The sequence below is a fragment of the Panicum virgatum genome, chromosome 2N, assembly GCF_016808335.1.
Source record: "Panicum virgatum strain AP13 chromosome 2N, P.virgatum_v5, whole genome shotgun sequence".
Lineage (NCBI taxonomy): Eukaryota > Viridiplantae > Streptophyta > Magnoliopsida > Poales > Poaceae > Panicum > Panicum virgatum.
In genome coordinates, this window is record NC_053146.1 from 46268703 (window position 1) to 46282533 (window position 13831).

Here is a 13831-nt window from a genome sequence, read left to right on the forward strand (position 1 = left end):
TCTTTTAGTATGATTTTCATGCAAAAGTTGTCAATGAAATGTGAAGGAAAAAAATAGAAATGAAAAAAGAAAATAAATACCTGGACCGTCACGTCACTCACTCACGTGGGTGAGTGCAGCTCGCGGCAGCTATAGCATCGCGCGCTAGGAAGGTTGGCAGCGCGCGCTTGCTGTTTTGGATTGTTTGCACAGGACCCCGAGTGAAAAAACTGAAAATTGTTTGCACGGTCCGGCTAATGTACCGCGACGTGTCTTTCGTGGGCTCACTGTGACACCTCAGCTGAGCACGGTGGGTGGCCGTCCGCGGTGCCGGCGCGGCGATCAACTTTCGAGCCTGCGGTCGATGCAGCGACGACAGGGCAGTGGCAGAACGCAGCTGATCGAGGAGTAGCTAGGGGCATCCCATGATCGCTTCCACTCGAGCAGTCAAGCTACTGGAGTACTCCTACATGGCAATAGATGTAGCGTGGGCGCAAACCGCTGCTCCGCGCATCATGGCCATGGCGGCACTGGCTGAACCATTGAGGTTTCAGGTCAGGTCTGGTGTCGACCTCGACGCCTGGTCCTGCAGCGCAGATTGAGATGCCACAGAGCCTCTGGAGTGCGGGAGCGGGAAGGAGACGGTAGGCGCAGGCACTAGGCAGGCAAGGCGTCAAAGATCTCATGAGCAGTGCGGTGCGGTGCGGCCACCATCTGATCTCCCTCGGATCTCCTGGCCGATGGTGCTCATCAGGCCATCTGGCCGTGGGCACAGACGCACAGTGCGACACGGCCGAGAACTGAACAGGAACGAGACACCACTCACACGCGGGCAGGCACAGCACACAAGGCTGCTAGTGCTGCCGCGCCTGCAGGCCGCAGCTGCTGGGTCCGAAGGGCAAGCTATGACTATTTTATGAGCAGCAGAGCCCAGAGGCAGAGGGTAGGGACAGCGTAGCTGGGCGCACGGCGTCAGGACATCGGATACCTTTACGCATTGATGGCCAGGGGCACTGTGCGTGCCTGCTGGTGTGTGTTTGTGTGGCGGGTAGGGGCAGCAGGCTCAAGCCGCCAGGGCGCGCGGCAGCGGCTTTCCCGGCCGCGACCGCCAGCCAGCCAGAGCCAGCGGTGGCGGGCGTACTGGCGCGGCAGCGGGCGCCCTGCCCCGCGGCACCGGCAGCTCTCGCGCCGTGCACGCTGCCGCGCGCGGCCGCAGTCACGTCGCTGGCGCCCGCGCCGGTGAGGAGCAGGAGCGATCGCGTTCCGGGGTTCGCGTCCGACGACCACCAGCCTGTGCGGTCTCGGGTCTTGTCGGCCGCCCGCCACGAATCCTGCGTCTGACGACGTGCGGTGCGGTGAGGTGAGGTGCGGGCCACCGGTAACATGATCCTCAGCCTCCGTATCGGTGCGGCGAGTACGACAGCATCCGTATCGATGGACCTGTACTTGGGGAAACCATCTCCAAGGTGACCGCGATGCAGGCATGCAGCATTGCAGCAACGCGCACGGCGCAGGCGGGCACCACCATGGACCACCTAGATGGCTAGATGGACCTTTGGGAATCAGGCAACTAGGCAAGGCACAATGCAGTGAGGCATGGTCCTTGATGAGCAGCTGCATTCAGCAGCTTGAGCCTTGAGCCCCAGAATCAATCGCCGTGCCGTGAACCAGAATCCGGATCCAGCCAGAGCCCAGAGGCAGGGGCATCATCGCATCGCATGGACTTGCTGGCCGCCTCGGCCTCGCTTTTGTTTTGTTCGCACCTGCGCCGAATCCTGGACCCGTCCGTCGCATCCATGATCCATCATCTATCCGGCCGTCTGCGATGGATTCGCTCGCCGGCCCGGCCAGAGCCAGCCATCGCCTCGACCTCGAGGCCAGGCCGCCGTGCGCGATGATTGCCCTCTGCGGCGCCGCGCCTGGCGAGATTGTGCGCCTGCGCCGCAATGATTCGGGCGTTCATGGGGCAAGGCAGAGCACCATGGTAAATGCTGCCGTGCGCCGGGCAGCTGGTCATTCGGCGCCACCAAAAGCTTCGCGCTGTGCAGACACCATTGTGCGTATGGCTCGCTCGGTCAGTGTCTCAACCAGTCTCGTTCGTACTCCTACATATACGAATATATACGATCGGCGGCGAGACAAGAAGCCCGTTTCCAGTTCTCATGGGCCTGCATTTCTCGTTCTCATGGGCCAACTGGAAAACCAACTGGGCTAGTGGGCCCGTCACTTAAAAAATTCCGGGTGGGCCTGGTGCAGGCAACTTCTTTTCTCTGTTTAAAGGCGAACGCTTCTACTTTCATATTTCAAATTCGAAACTCTTTTGAGCAGCTATTTCATCCCCGAGTTATTATATCTCGGACAGGAAAACCTCCATAGCGTTTGATATGAGGCTACAGCAGGTCTGTCCGCGTGATCACCGAGGTCATTCATGTAGGAAGTGAGCACAGCTCAGCTCAATCAAAACGCCCAGGTCCAAAATCATCTCCAACTCAACCACCTCTCTTGCACTGGCGGTAGGATCGACGGTATGGGAAACAAGATGTGGTAAACGTGGTTGCAATGGATGCGGTGGAGAAGAAGGTTTGGTAAAGTTTGGTTGTAGTTTTCCTTTCTTTCTTTTTTTTGCACGGTCTTTCGGTTATTGTTTTCCTCAACATAAATTAGCTAATTCTGCCTCGGGACCATCCTTAATGATCTTTTCGAACAATATACTCGGGAAACAAAATATGCTATTTTTCCTAAGATATGCTAATGATCGTCAAAAAGATGTCGCTACTGCTACAAGCAATCAAGCTATCAATTTGGGATGGAGAAAGTAGGGACCGCTTCGGAGTTAGCTTTTCCATAAATCAATCACCGACTGAAGCATATGGAGAGCAAAGAGTTTCATGTCAGTATCAACACGGCATTCCACTTGGGAGAGCCTCGAGCTAATTGCTCAGCTTGGGCGGGCTCGTTACGACCAATATAATAACAACAAATACACGAAATGAATTGAATGTGAACTCCCTGGGCCACCTTTGGTACAATCAACCAACGTCACCTCAGGAAAATAGGAAATACACCAAAAATGGAACAAAATTAAACAGCTTAGCTGCTCGGTCACTGCAGATGGTACAGGTCGGAGGGCGTGATCCCGGCGGTGACGTTGAAGTACCGGAACGCCGCCGCCCAGCGGCGGTTGTCCTTGAGCATGTGCACGGCGATGGTGTCCGGCCGGAAGTTGTCCATGAACCAGTTGAGGTCGTACATCCGGGGCTTGAGGCTGTACCGGTTCCTCCCCTTGCCGCCGATGTTGAGCCACTTGCCGACGAGCAGGTCCTCGGGGCCGTGCGTGTCGTTGTGGCGCAGGATCTCCTGCTTGGTGGACACCCACCGCGCCACGTCCCACGATACGACGTACCCCATCCCGTGCATGAACGGCATGGGGTCGTCGCCGACGGCGAAGCCGTGGCCGAGGTAGACGTCGTCGCGGGGTTTGCCGCGGAGCTCCTCGGCGAGCGCCGCCACGCGCAGGTACGTGTCGTCGTCGGTCTTCATCACGTAGTCGTAGGGCGCCGACGCGAAGAGCCGCGGCACGGAGGAGAGGTACGCGTGCGTCTTGCCGTCGTTCATGTTCTCGGCGCAGTTGAGCACCAGGATGTCGCCGTGCCGCCGGGCCTCCACCGCCACCAGCGCCGCCTCCACCGGGTCGGTCACGTTGCAGAACACGAAGCGGACGTCCACGCGCGCCACGCCGGGCGGCGGCGGCGGCTGCAGCGCGTAGGCCATCCGCACGATGTCCCGCCGCTCCCGCCGGCTCGGCATGGTCAGGACGCCGACGAGCAGGCTGAACTCCTCCGCCCCTCGCGTCGGCGGCGCCGCCCCGGCGCCGGCCTGGCTGTCGACGGCCCCAGACGAGACGGAGTACCCGTCGGTGCCCGCGCCGCCGCAGAGCACGCCGAGGCCGTCGGAGCGGGCGTTGGAGGAGCCGAGGCTCGGGAGCACGAGCAGCACGGCGAGCAGGCCGAGCGGCACGAGGAGGAGGTACGGCGTGCAGAGGGACGCGCCGTGGAGCCCGTGCGACGAGGTGGCCTGCTTCATGGCTGGCGCCGGCGGCCGGCGCGCGCCTTCGCTCCGTGAGGAATGAAGGAGGGACGGGCGTACGTGTCCCCGTCGCCGACCGCCGGGCGCCGGCTTATAAAGCGGCACGCGAGGCCGCCGTGCCTCGCCGACTTGGCGACTAGTCGTGGCGAGGTGTTGGTTGAAACGTTCGTGCATGACGGGGGACACGGGAATTTGGCACATCAGCAGATTTTTTCTTCGTGACAGGAGATGTTTCAACGTCCGAGAACATGAGGTGGCAGTCTGGATCGGCTTCGAACTCTATTCAATCCCATCTCGATTGGATCTGTTCTCGTGGAGCTCGGGATTCAATAGAAAAACGGCCACAGGTCGAGAGCAATCACTCATTCACAGATCATTGAGGCTGCGAACAGGTCGAAAAGGGCGCTATCTGGACGGTTGCAGCTTGCCTGTTTGCGTGATGGCAGCAGCAGGAGGCAGATGGGGAGGAAGAGGCCGCCGGCGGCCGGATTCTCTGTCGGTTACTGGCGACTTGATGGAGGCTTGGAGCTTGCACCTTGGTGGCGTCCATGGCCTGCCTGCTTCATCATACAGTATGATCGAAGCTGAGGTCTCACCAACCTAGCAGTAGCAGTGTAGTACGGCACGCCCGGCCATTAGCCATTCAGACTGATTGGCTCGTGGGGCCACCTCGCTTTGTTTTGGTGCCTCGGCATGGCATCCTCTTGCTCCCAAGATGGTGTTGCCGCCGGCCGTGAAATCTGACGTTCCTGACCGGAGGGAACGCTCCGCCAGCAGGTCAACGTCAACCCTGATCGTCCAGTCGGGAATGTCATGTTTTCCTGACCGGACGGAGTAGTAAGCTTGTGATTTATGCAGACCGAAAAAGGCGAATGCTGTTCAGTGTTGCAGTTTTGAACTAGCGAGCGTTCTCTGAGTCTGAGATGTTGAGAAGAGAACTGTTATACAGCATCCACTTGATGCACCAATGGTTGCCTGTGGAAGGCACACGCAAGCCACTCTGCTGCCATGGGTATTCTCCCCAAGGGACTGATAGCGATGTTGTATACTAATATACTTGTAGGAGTATTGTATACTACAGTAAGAAAACGTATAAGCAGTATGCATTATATTGTAGAATACACCAAGATCGTACATTCCACGGAGCATACCTAACACCATTTGTTCTCAGGACGACAAAGACAAGACTAGCGATGCTCTCTTCGAAGCTCCATGGCGTATCGAACGAAGCATCAGCAGCAAGGAAGGATGTCATGTCACGGGGCCAGTCGATCGAGCACCGCGCCAACCGTCGGGCCGTCGCCGCCCAGAGAGAAGCTTCCAAATTTAAAGCGATCCACGAGACGGTTCCAATCGGCTTGCACGGCGTTCTCCTGAGCGCGTCAACGACTAGCCGTCGTCGGGCCACATGACACGACACGTCTCGACGCAGATGCTCATGCTCCCCCACTACCCCCCCCCCCCCCCACCCCCATGGTCCATCCGTGCCCCGCACAACTTGTGCACGAACACCATCAAACAATTAACAATTGGCACGGATCGCGAACGAATTATTATTAATAATTAACAAGAAAAAGAAAGAATCGAGGTGGTTGTTGCTGGTCGATGGGGGTCACGGGAGGTGGTGCAGGTCGGAGGGCTGCTTGATCCCGCCGGTGACGTTGAAGTAGCTGAACGCCGCCGCCCAGCGGCGGTTGTCCTTGAGCATGTGCACGGCGACGGTGTCCGGCCGGAAGTTGTCCATGTCCCAGTTGAGGTCGTACATCCGGGGCTTGAGGTCGTACCGGTTCCTCCCCCTGCCGGCGAGGTTGAGCCACTTGCCGACCATGAGGTCCTCGGGGCCCAGGGTGTCGTTGCGCGCCAGGATCTCGTCGGCGCCGGCCACCCAGCGCGCGACGTCCCACGACACGACGTACCCCATGCCGTGCATGAACGGCATCGGCTGCCCGCCCATGGCGTAGCCGTAGCCCAGGTACACGTCCTCGCGGGGCTTGCCCCGGAGCTCGTCGGCGAGCGCCGCCACCCGCAGGTACGTGTCGTCGTCGGTCTTCATCACGTAGTCGTACGGCGCCGCCGCGAACAGCCGCGGCACCGAGGACAGGTACGCGTACGTCTTGCCGTCGTTCATGTTCTCGGCGCAGTCCAGCACCACCACGTCGCCGTGCCGCCGGGCCTCCGCCGCCAGCAGCGCCGCGTCCACGGGGTCGGCCACGCGGCAGAACACGAAGCGGACGTCCACGCGCGCGCGCGCGGCCGGCGGCTGCAGCGCGTAGGCCATCCGCACGATGTCCCGGCGCTCCCGCCGGCCCGGCATCGTCAGCACTCCCACCAGCAGGCTGAACTCGGGCTCCGGCGGCGACGCCTCAGGCGCCGGTGCCGCGACGGCGAAGGCGGCGAAGCCGGCGCGGCGGGCGCAGAGGGCGCCGAGGCCGTCGGAGCCGGCGCGGGACGGAGGGTGGAGCACGAAGACGAGGAGGAGGATCGCGAGCGGGGCGAGGAGGAGGTAGGAGGTGGGAGTGGGCGGCTTCATCGTGGTCGCCGGTCGGGGGTGACGAGACGGGAGCGTGCGAGCCCGGTGCAGCTTGGCTCAAATAGAAGTCGTTGCGATCCCCATTCGAGTCCCGTGTTAAAGAAATCGCGGAACCGGTTGGCAAGAGGAATTTTATTCTGGGCTTCTGGCATTCGAATTGAAGAAGAATGGGTCGATCGAGACGTACCACCAGCAAGAAGAAGAAGAAGCAAAGAGCTAGTGTCAGAGTTAGCGCCCGATGAGGCAGGCATGCTGCTTGGAGCACATGAGCGGTCGCGCAAACAATGCCCTGATTCAGAACGGGCAACATCTTGGATAGTTCACGCGACGGGAATCTTCGTACGACGCGCGGTGTTTCTAAATCGATTTACCGATCTCTCAATGATTCCTTTTGATTCATCACGTTGAGGTTAATAAGCAGCAGCTGAGTAACCAACTAACCATACTCTCGGGCGTTTTTGGTAGGTCAACGTCAAGGGCGAAGCCCCAGCCCAGCTGATCGTTGGCACCTTGTTAACAAGTGGTCTTGTTTGGTTTGTTCTAGAGTTCCTAGAACTCACGCTCCGAGATGAAAATTTTGCATGCATAGAGCACTAAATGAAGTCTATTTGCAAAATTTTTTTAGGGATTGGTATAACTTTTCGTGACGAATCTAATGACGCTAATTAATTGATGATTGGCTACAATGATGCTACCGTAACCATCCTCTAATCACGCGGTCAAAGGTCTTATTAGATTTTTCAGGGTTCCTAGACAGGGGTTCTCAAGTTGGTTTTGTACATTGTCTTTATTTGACACCTCTAATTAGCGGTCAAAGTACGTTCTAACCCATTCTAGAGAAGAAGCAAACAAGGCCAAGAAAGGTGAGGTATAAGCTGCTGCTAACAGTGATTTGAATTGAATCTGCTAGATTTTATCAGGGTCCGCAGACCCCGAGAAAGACTAAAGACCTCTGGCTCCCCGCCACTGACGTTATAGTCGTTACTTAAAGGGAAAAGTCGGATTTACACCCTCCAACTATCGCAAAAGTCTGATTTTTAACCTTCAACTACGAAACCGGACAATATAGGCCATCCAACTGTCAAAACCAGTCAAATTTGGCCCCTGGGATGGTTTTGAAGGTGGTTTTCCATTTTGTGAGAATTAAAAATATTCAATTTTACACTAAAAAAATTATAAGTAATTCATTTTAAGTCAAAAAATTATAAAATGGGTATCAAAAGTTTTCTAAAAATATAACATATCTATTGTCACAAGACTTGCGAGCTATTCAGATCTAATTTTTTTATGTTCATAATATTTGGCTACTTACAGTTATGCCTATTATTTTTAGTAACTAAGATTCAAATGGAACAATAATAGATAGGTTACAGTTTTAGAAAAAATTTGGTACTAGTTTCATATTTTTCTGATTTAAAGTGAATTAGTTTTGATTTTTTAAATTTAATTAGATTTATTTAATTTTTTTAGAAAATACAAAACCACCCCAAGGGTCAAATTTGCCCGGTTTTGACAGTTAGATAACCTATGATGTCCGGTTTCGTAGTTAAAGGTTGAAAATCAGTTTTTTGCGATAGTTCAAGGATGAAAATTTGACTTTTCCCTTACTTAAATTACTTCCTGACGACTCTAACATTACAATTGAAGCGTAAACAAAAACTGGAATTTGCACTGACGCATCCTTGTGCAAGAGCAAAGCTATCGCTGTTGCAATAATAATACGTACACCGGAAGGTCAAAGAGATCCGGCCAAGAGCACAGAGCGTTGCTGACAGCCGCGCAACGTGACCAAACCGGGCGACCAGGCCCGATCGCACATGCTCGCTCGGAGACAAGGGACGAGAGCCTCTCTGTATCAGCCTCGCTGCAAGTGGTCGCTGCTCGTTGCTCCGATGATGACAAATGTTTGTTCAAAAGATTTTCTTAAAAAAAGGGGAAAATGTTCAAAAGAATTCCGGCGCCCTTCTGAGTCCAGGCAGACGTTCCAGCGCGGAGAGCGCGCGAGCGGGGCTCCCGTCCCGCGATCTTTCGGGCTCCTGCAGGTTGCACTGCTGCAGCACAGCAGTGCTGGATCAAGAGACGCACGCCTCGGAGTAACGTGTCGTGCTCCCTGACCCTGAGACCTGCGAAAGGCACGCATCACCCAACCTATCCCCGATCGATGGTACGAGGGACGGAGAGAGACACCCGCTCGGCAGCTGAGATACCTCCAAATCGAGCCGCCGGTGCTCCCGTAGCGTGCTGCCAGCCTGCCACCACTGCACCTTCCCGTGGTCGACGGAGTCCAATCGTGCAGGTGAATTCCTTGCCCAGCACAGCACAGATGCCCTTCCCCTTCTGCCGCTCATCTTCTCTCGAAATCATCTGTTTTTTTTTTTCTAAAACAAACAAACAAACAAACAAAAAGCTGAGCTTAGTGATTAAGCAACTTAATAGGTCCGTCGGTCGTGGCGCAGACGTCACGCTGGAATTTACGGCGTTTTCAGGCCAACGTCTTCGAGTCCCCACGCGTTTCCGGCGTCGCGCGGCGGCACGGCAGGCCGGGCAAGGCGCGGGGCGCGCGCGGGCGTTGAACTCGGGGGAACGGAGAGGACGCGGCAAAGTAAACCAACCGTCCGGCTCCGGCAGTTATTTATCCGACCGGATCTCACCGGACTGTGCTCCCGTGTAACCGCCGGCTGAGGTCACACCGGTCACCCGAACCTGAGACGAGAACCAGCTCGCGGGTCTCGGTCGCTGCCACACGAACACGAGGGGTCCAATCCGCGCCCTGCTTTTTCGTCAGGTCGGGGCCGAGAACGAGTCCAGCGGATACGGCCGCAGGCATCATCCTCCATTCCATCCCGCGGACTGCACGATTTCGATTCCACCCCAACCCACCAGGCCACCACGCGGAAACAGACCCTACTTGCGAGTCGCGAGTCGCCGGTGGGCACCTCGCCACGCCTGCGCGGCGCGCACGGCGGCGACTGGCGAGATGACGCGGACATGGCGTGGCGGACCGGGTCCGGCCTCCGGCGAGAGCCTGCCTGCCGTTGGGACGTCAAATCAGGGGGGCTGCAGGCTGCTGGATGGCTCGGCTCGGCCTCGGCACCTGTTGCGACTTGCGAGCTGTGCCAATCAGCTGCGGAGTGCGGAGACCCCAGACAGCGGGGGAGTCCTAGACTGCAAGCTCCGTTTGCTCGATCTGGCCCTCCCCGTTCGCACGAACCGGCACACCAAGGTGGGAACTGGACATCCTTGTGCGCGCTACAAAACGCATCAGTACATGCATGCTACGATTGGTGACCGTAGGCTACCTGCTGCTGCTGACCGTCCAGTTTGCGCCGGAACTGTCCATGCAATCGTGTCATACACCCTGCTCTCTGGCAAGCTATGCCTTTTCTTTTTCCTTTAATTTTTTTGCGGGTATTATTATTTTTCTTTAGGAGAGGAGCAGCCGAGCAAGCAATCACAGTATCACAACATAAAACGCAGACAAAATGTTCGGCCCAGGTCGAAAACAAGGCAGGCTAATTTTGGGCTGCAGCCCACGACACTTTTGGACTGAGGACGGAAAAAAAAATCAATCACACCCGCCCGCGCCACAACCAATTTCCCGTTTCCCACCAGAAATCCCAAGCTCCTCCCCGCGATTTCCATGATTCCATCCACCGCGCGCACGCCGCCAAACCGGCGAAACCCCACGCCCTCTCCTCGATCCACCCTCCCGCCCCTCCACCAATAGGAGCCCAGGCCGGCCCATCCGACGATTCGCGTCCGCCCTCGCGCCCCTCGCGCGGATCGCTCCCCATCCGACGGCTCCCCGCTCTTCTTCCGCCTCTATATTACCCTCCCCCACTCGTCCCCATCCAATTCAAGCTCCCCCCTAAGGATGGATTCGGATGTTTATTCGAATGTCATATTTTTGGTCATTTTTCTTTGATTATGGATAAATAAGATATAGAATTTACTATGTAAATTCATAGCCTTGTATTTAACATTGATCTTGTAAAGATTCATAAAAACTAAACCTCAAATTTATCATATATATTCTCAAATAATAGATATAAAAATTCGAATACGGATCGGATACGGATTCGAATCTTTTTTCATCTTTTTAATTGTAGGGAGCAAATAATACATAAAAAAATCTATACAAAATTTTATTCTTATGTGTAATAATATGCTTGATAATATAAAAAAAGATTAGCATAAAATTTTAAGCATATCTATTTTAAAATATCAAATTTGTTCTAAGAATTCGGATGTCTAGATCCATCCTTACCCCCCCCCCACCAGAAAACAAACAATCCCCAATTTCCTTCGTGTTCGGCAGCGGCGGCGATGTCGGGGCGCGGCAAGGGCGGCAAGGGGCTGGGCAAGGGCGGCGCCAAGCGCCACCGCAAGGTGCTCCGCGACAACATCCAGGGCATCACCAAGCCGGCTATCCGGCGGCTGGCCCGGAGGGGCGGCGTGAAGCGCATCTCGGGGCTCATCTACGAGGAGACCCGCGGCGTGCTCAAGATCTTCCTCGAGAACGTCATCCGCGACGCCGTCACCTACACCGAGCACGCCAGGCGCAAGACCGTCACCGCCATGGACGTCGTCTACGCGCTCAAGCGCCAGGGGCGCACCCTCTACGGCTTCGGCGGCTAGGCCGCCGGCGCGCCTCCGTCGTGTGCTCGCGCTCCGTCTCGGCGCGGTTCCTGGATTGGGGCCGTCTGTGGTTAGGGGTGATGGTTCGTTGTCAAGGGATTGGCTGTGTTGGCTTAGTTGCGGTGGTGGTAGTAGTAGTAGTAGTATTGCTTTGCTCACATTGTTGCCTTGCTCAATGCAGTCTACTATCTTTGTGCCGTGAAGAAAAGCGTACTGCCTATCTTGTATGAGGACGCAGCAAAGAAATGAAAGTGCGAAATGCCACCTGGATGAAACTTATCCTGAAGAAAGTAACTCGTTCGGTAATCAGCATGCCATCTAGATGAATTTCGGATGACCGTGTGAAATGCCACCCGGTGAATCAAAATGTAGAGGAGCTTGTACTTTCGTGTGTTGGTGGTTGTGTTCTTTGTTTCAGGGTTCATGTTCAGACTTCTGCCCGGTGCAGCTGTTCCTATTCGTCTCTGATAACTCTTGCTGCTGATCTTGTATCGTGAGAAAAACTTGCATTATCTGCGATGATAAAGCAGTCCTGCCATGTGCAGCGAGTTTGTGAAAAGGCCTGATTGCACGGCGCGCAGTTGTCAAGCGGGAAAACAGAATTCTGAATTTCAGACGATCTAATCTAGCAGAGGGAGGCTTATGCCAAAACTGCCGCCTTGCACATGCTGAAAAATTGATTCTGCAGCAAGCCCAATTGACCCGTTGTGTACCATATGGGCCCCAGACCACACGTTTGGGCCCAGGGGTTGCTCCAATTGCAAAACGTTTGGCCCAGTAGCCATATGCCCACATATCTTGGTTTACAACGCTTTCATGGTCTCCTTTGCGGCATTGCCCCGATGCTCAGTTGCTGACCTTCGCTTGAGTTGAAGCATGGAATAGAACGTTTTATTTTGAAACGAATGGAATAGAACGTTTGCATTGAAGAGCATTTTTTTTCAGTACAAGGTGACACATACACATACCGACATACGCCCGGATATGGAGCTGAGATGGAATGATGTAGCAACACAAATAAAGGAAGTCTTACACTGTTACACATCAGTAGCAGGTAGTTTATTTGTTTGCCATTTTTCAAGTGATTGAATCATTATTTCGCGGCGCAACGGTACATGTTTTCTGGAAGAAACGCTGCCAGTGGACATTCCATCATGTTTATATAGTAGCACATCATGACCTCCATGTGGAAACAGACGAAGTATGTGTCGATCATGGCAGGTGATACAGGTTGGACGGCGCGATTCCGGCGGTGACGTTGAAGTACCTGAACACCGCCGCCCAGCGGCGGTTGTCCTTGAGCCTGTGCACGGCGACGGTGTCCGGCCAGAAGTTGTCGACGTCCCAGTGGACGTCGTACATCCTGGGCTTGAGGTTGCACCGGTTCTTCCCCCTGCCGCCGGCGTTGAGCCACTTGCCGAGGAGGCGGTCCTCGTGGCCGCGCGTGTCGTTGTTCCGCAGGATCTCCTCGTTGCCGGACACCCACTCCGCGACGTCCCACGACACGACGTACCCCATCCCGTGCATGAACGGCGCGGGGTCGTCGCCGACGGGGAAGCCGCGGCCGAGGTACAGGTCGCCGCGGGGCTTGCCCCGGAGCTCCTCCACGAGCGCGGCCACGCGCAGGTACGTGTCGTCGTCGGCCTTCATCACGTAGTCGTAGGGCGCCGACGCGAAGAGCCGCGGCACGGAGGAGAGGTACGCGTACGTCTTGCCGTCGTTCATGTTCTCGGCGCAGTCCAGCACCACGACGTCGCCGTGCCGCCTGATCTCCAGCGCCACCAGCGCCGCGTCCACCGGGTTGGTCACGTTGCAGAACACGAAGCGGACGTCCACGCGCGCCCGCGCGGGCGGCGGCTGCAGCGCGTAGGCCATCCGCACGATGTCCCGGCGCTCCCGCCGGCTAGGCGTGGTGAGGATGCCGATCAGCAGGCTGAGCTCGGGCTCCAGGTCCTGCGGCGGTGCGACGGCGGCGACGTTGGTGGTGGTGGCACGGCGGCCGCAGACGGCGCCAGGCCCATCGGAGCCGAGTTTGGGAGGGCGGAGGGACGGGAGCACGAAAACGACGACGAGGAGGAGCGCAAGAGGGGCGCCGAGGAGGAGGCAGGAGGACGGGGGCGCCTTCATCATGCTCGTTGCGGACTGGTGGGTGCTAGGAAAACTTTAAAGGTCCGTTTGGTTCATTGCTTGTGCTAGCCTGGTTACAATCTGGAACCAGGCCAGCTCAAGTCAGTCTCCACTAGTACATTTAATTCTTGTTTGGTTGCATGTATAAATGAAGCTTGGTTTCATTTTGTTGTGTTTGGTTTGCTTGCATACGTGAGTAGCGTCACCACGTCTTTCTAACTGGTGAGCTGTCCATCTTCTCACCTCCTGTTTGTCTATAGAACCGGTGAGCTGTCCATCTTCTCACCTCCTCTTGTTTGTCTATAGCCACCGCAGTGTGCTGCGGCGAATGCTCCCCGCGGGTTTGAATGTCACCAGTGGGAGCACCGCCGCGTGAGAACCGCACCCGCCCGAGCGGAATCTCGGCGGGGGAAGCTCCGCCGTGTGTGTGCAATTCCGTCCACGCGGTCCAGAGCTGCTGGGCTCCTTCCT

The 13831-nt window shown here is 56.1% G+C and overlaps 4 protein-coding genes across 4 annotated transcripts; 1 reads left to right on the forward strand and 3 right to left on the reverse strand.

The window, feature by feature from the left end:
- Positions 1-2853: 2853 nt before the first annotated feature.
- Positions 2854-4224, reverse strand: LOC120660734 (beta-1,3-galactosyltransferase 6-like). Its single transcript, XM_039939365.1, has one exon. It carries the CDS (start codon positions 4060-4062, stop codon positions 3082-3084), a length of 981 nt encoding a protein of 326 aa, XP_039795299.1. The 5' UTR covers positions 4063-4224; the 3' UTR covers positions 2854-3081.
- A 922-nt stretch (positions 4225-5146) lies between these two features.
- Positions 5147-6908, reverse strand: LOC120660735 (beta-1,3-galactosyltransferase pvg3-like). The gene has a single exon (XM_039939366.1). The coding sequence runs from the start codon at positions 6593-6595 to the stop codon at positions 5678-5680; it is 918 nt and encodes a 305-aa protein (XP_039795300.1). The 5' UTR covers positions 6596-6908; the 3' UTR covers positions 5147-5677.
- A 3959-nt stretch (positions 6909-10867) lies between these two features.
- LOC120660739 (histone H4) lies at positions 10868-11680 on the forward strand. The gene has a single exon (XM_039939371.1). The coding sequence runs from the start codon at positions 10922-10924 to the stop codon at positions 11231-11233; it is 312 nt and encodes a 103-aa protein (XP_039795305.1). The 5' UTR covers positions 10868-10921; the 3' UTR covers positions 11234-11680.
- A 663-nt stretch (positions 11681-12343) lies between these two features.
- LOC120660736 (beta-1,3-galactosyltransferase pvg3-like) lies at positions 12344-13383 on the reverse strand. Its single transcript, XM_039939367.1, has one exon. The coding sequence runs from the start codon at positions 13361-13363 to the stop codon at positions 12446-12448; it is 918 nt and encodes a 305-aa protein (XP_039795301.1). The 5' UTR covers positions 13364-13383; the 3' UTR covers positions 12344-12445.
- Positions 13384-13831: the final 448 nt, after the last annotated feature.

Excerpts from the sequence above, each read along its gene's own strand:
- LOC120660735 (XM_039939366.1), bottom strand. The coding sequence starts at position 6,595 with ATGAAGCCGCCCACTCCCACCTCCTACCTCCTCCTCGCCCCGCTCGCG.
- LOC120660739 (XM_039939371.1), top strand. The coding sequence starts at position 10,922 with ATGTCGGGGCGCGGCAAGGGCGGCAAGGGGCTGGGCAAGGGCGGCGCC.
- LOC120660734 (XM_039939365.1), bottom strand. The coding sequence starts at position 4,062 with ATGAAGCAGGCCACCTCGTCGCACGGGCTCCACGGCGCGTCCCTCTGC.
- LOC120660736 (XM_039939367.1), bottom strand. The coding sequence starts at position 13,363 with ATGATGAAGGCGCCCCCGTCCTCCTGCCTCCTCCTCGGCGCCCCTCTT.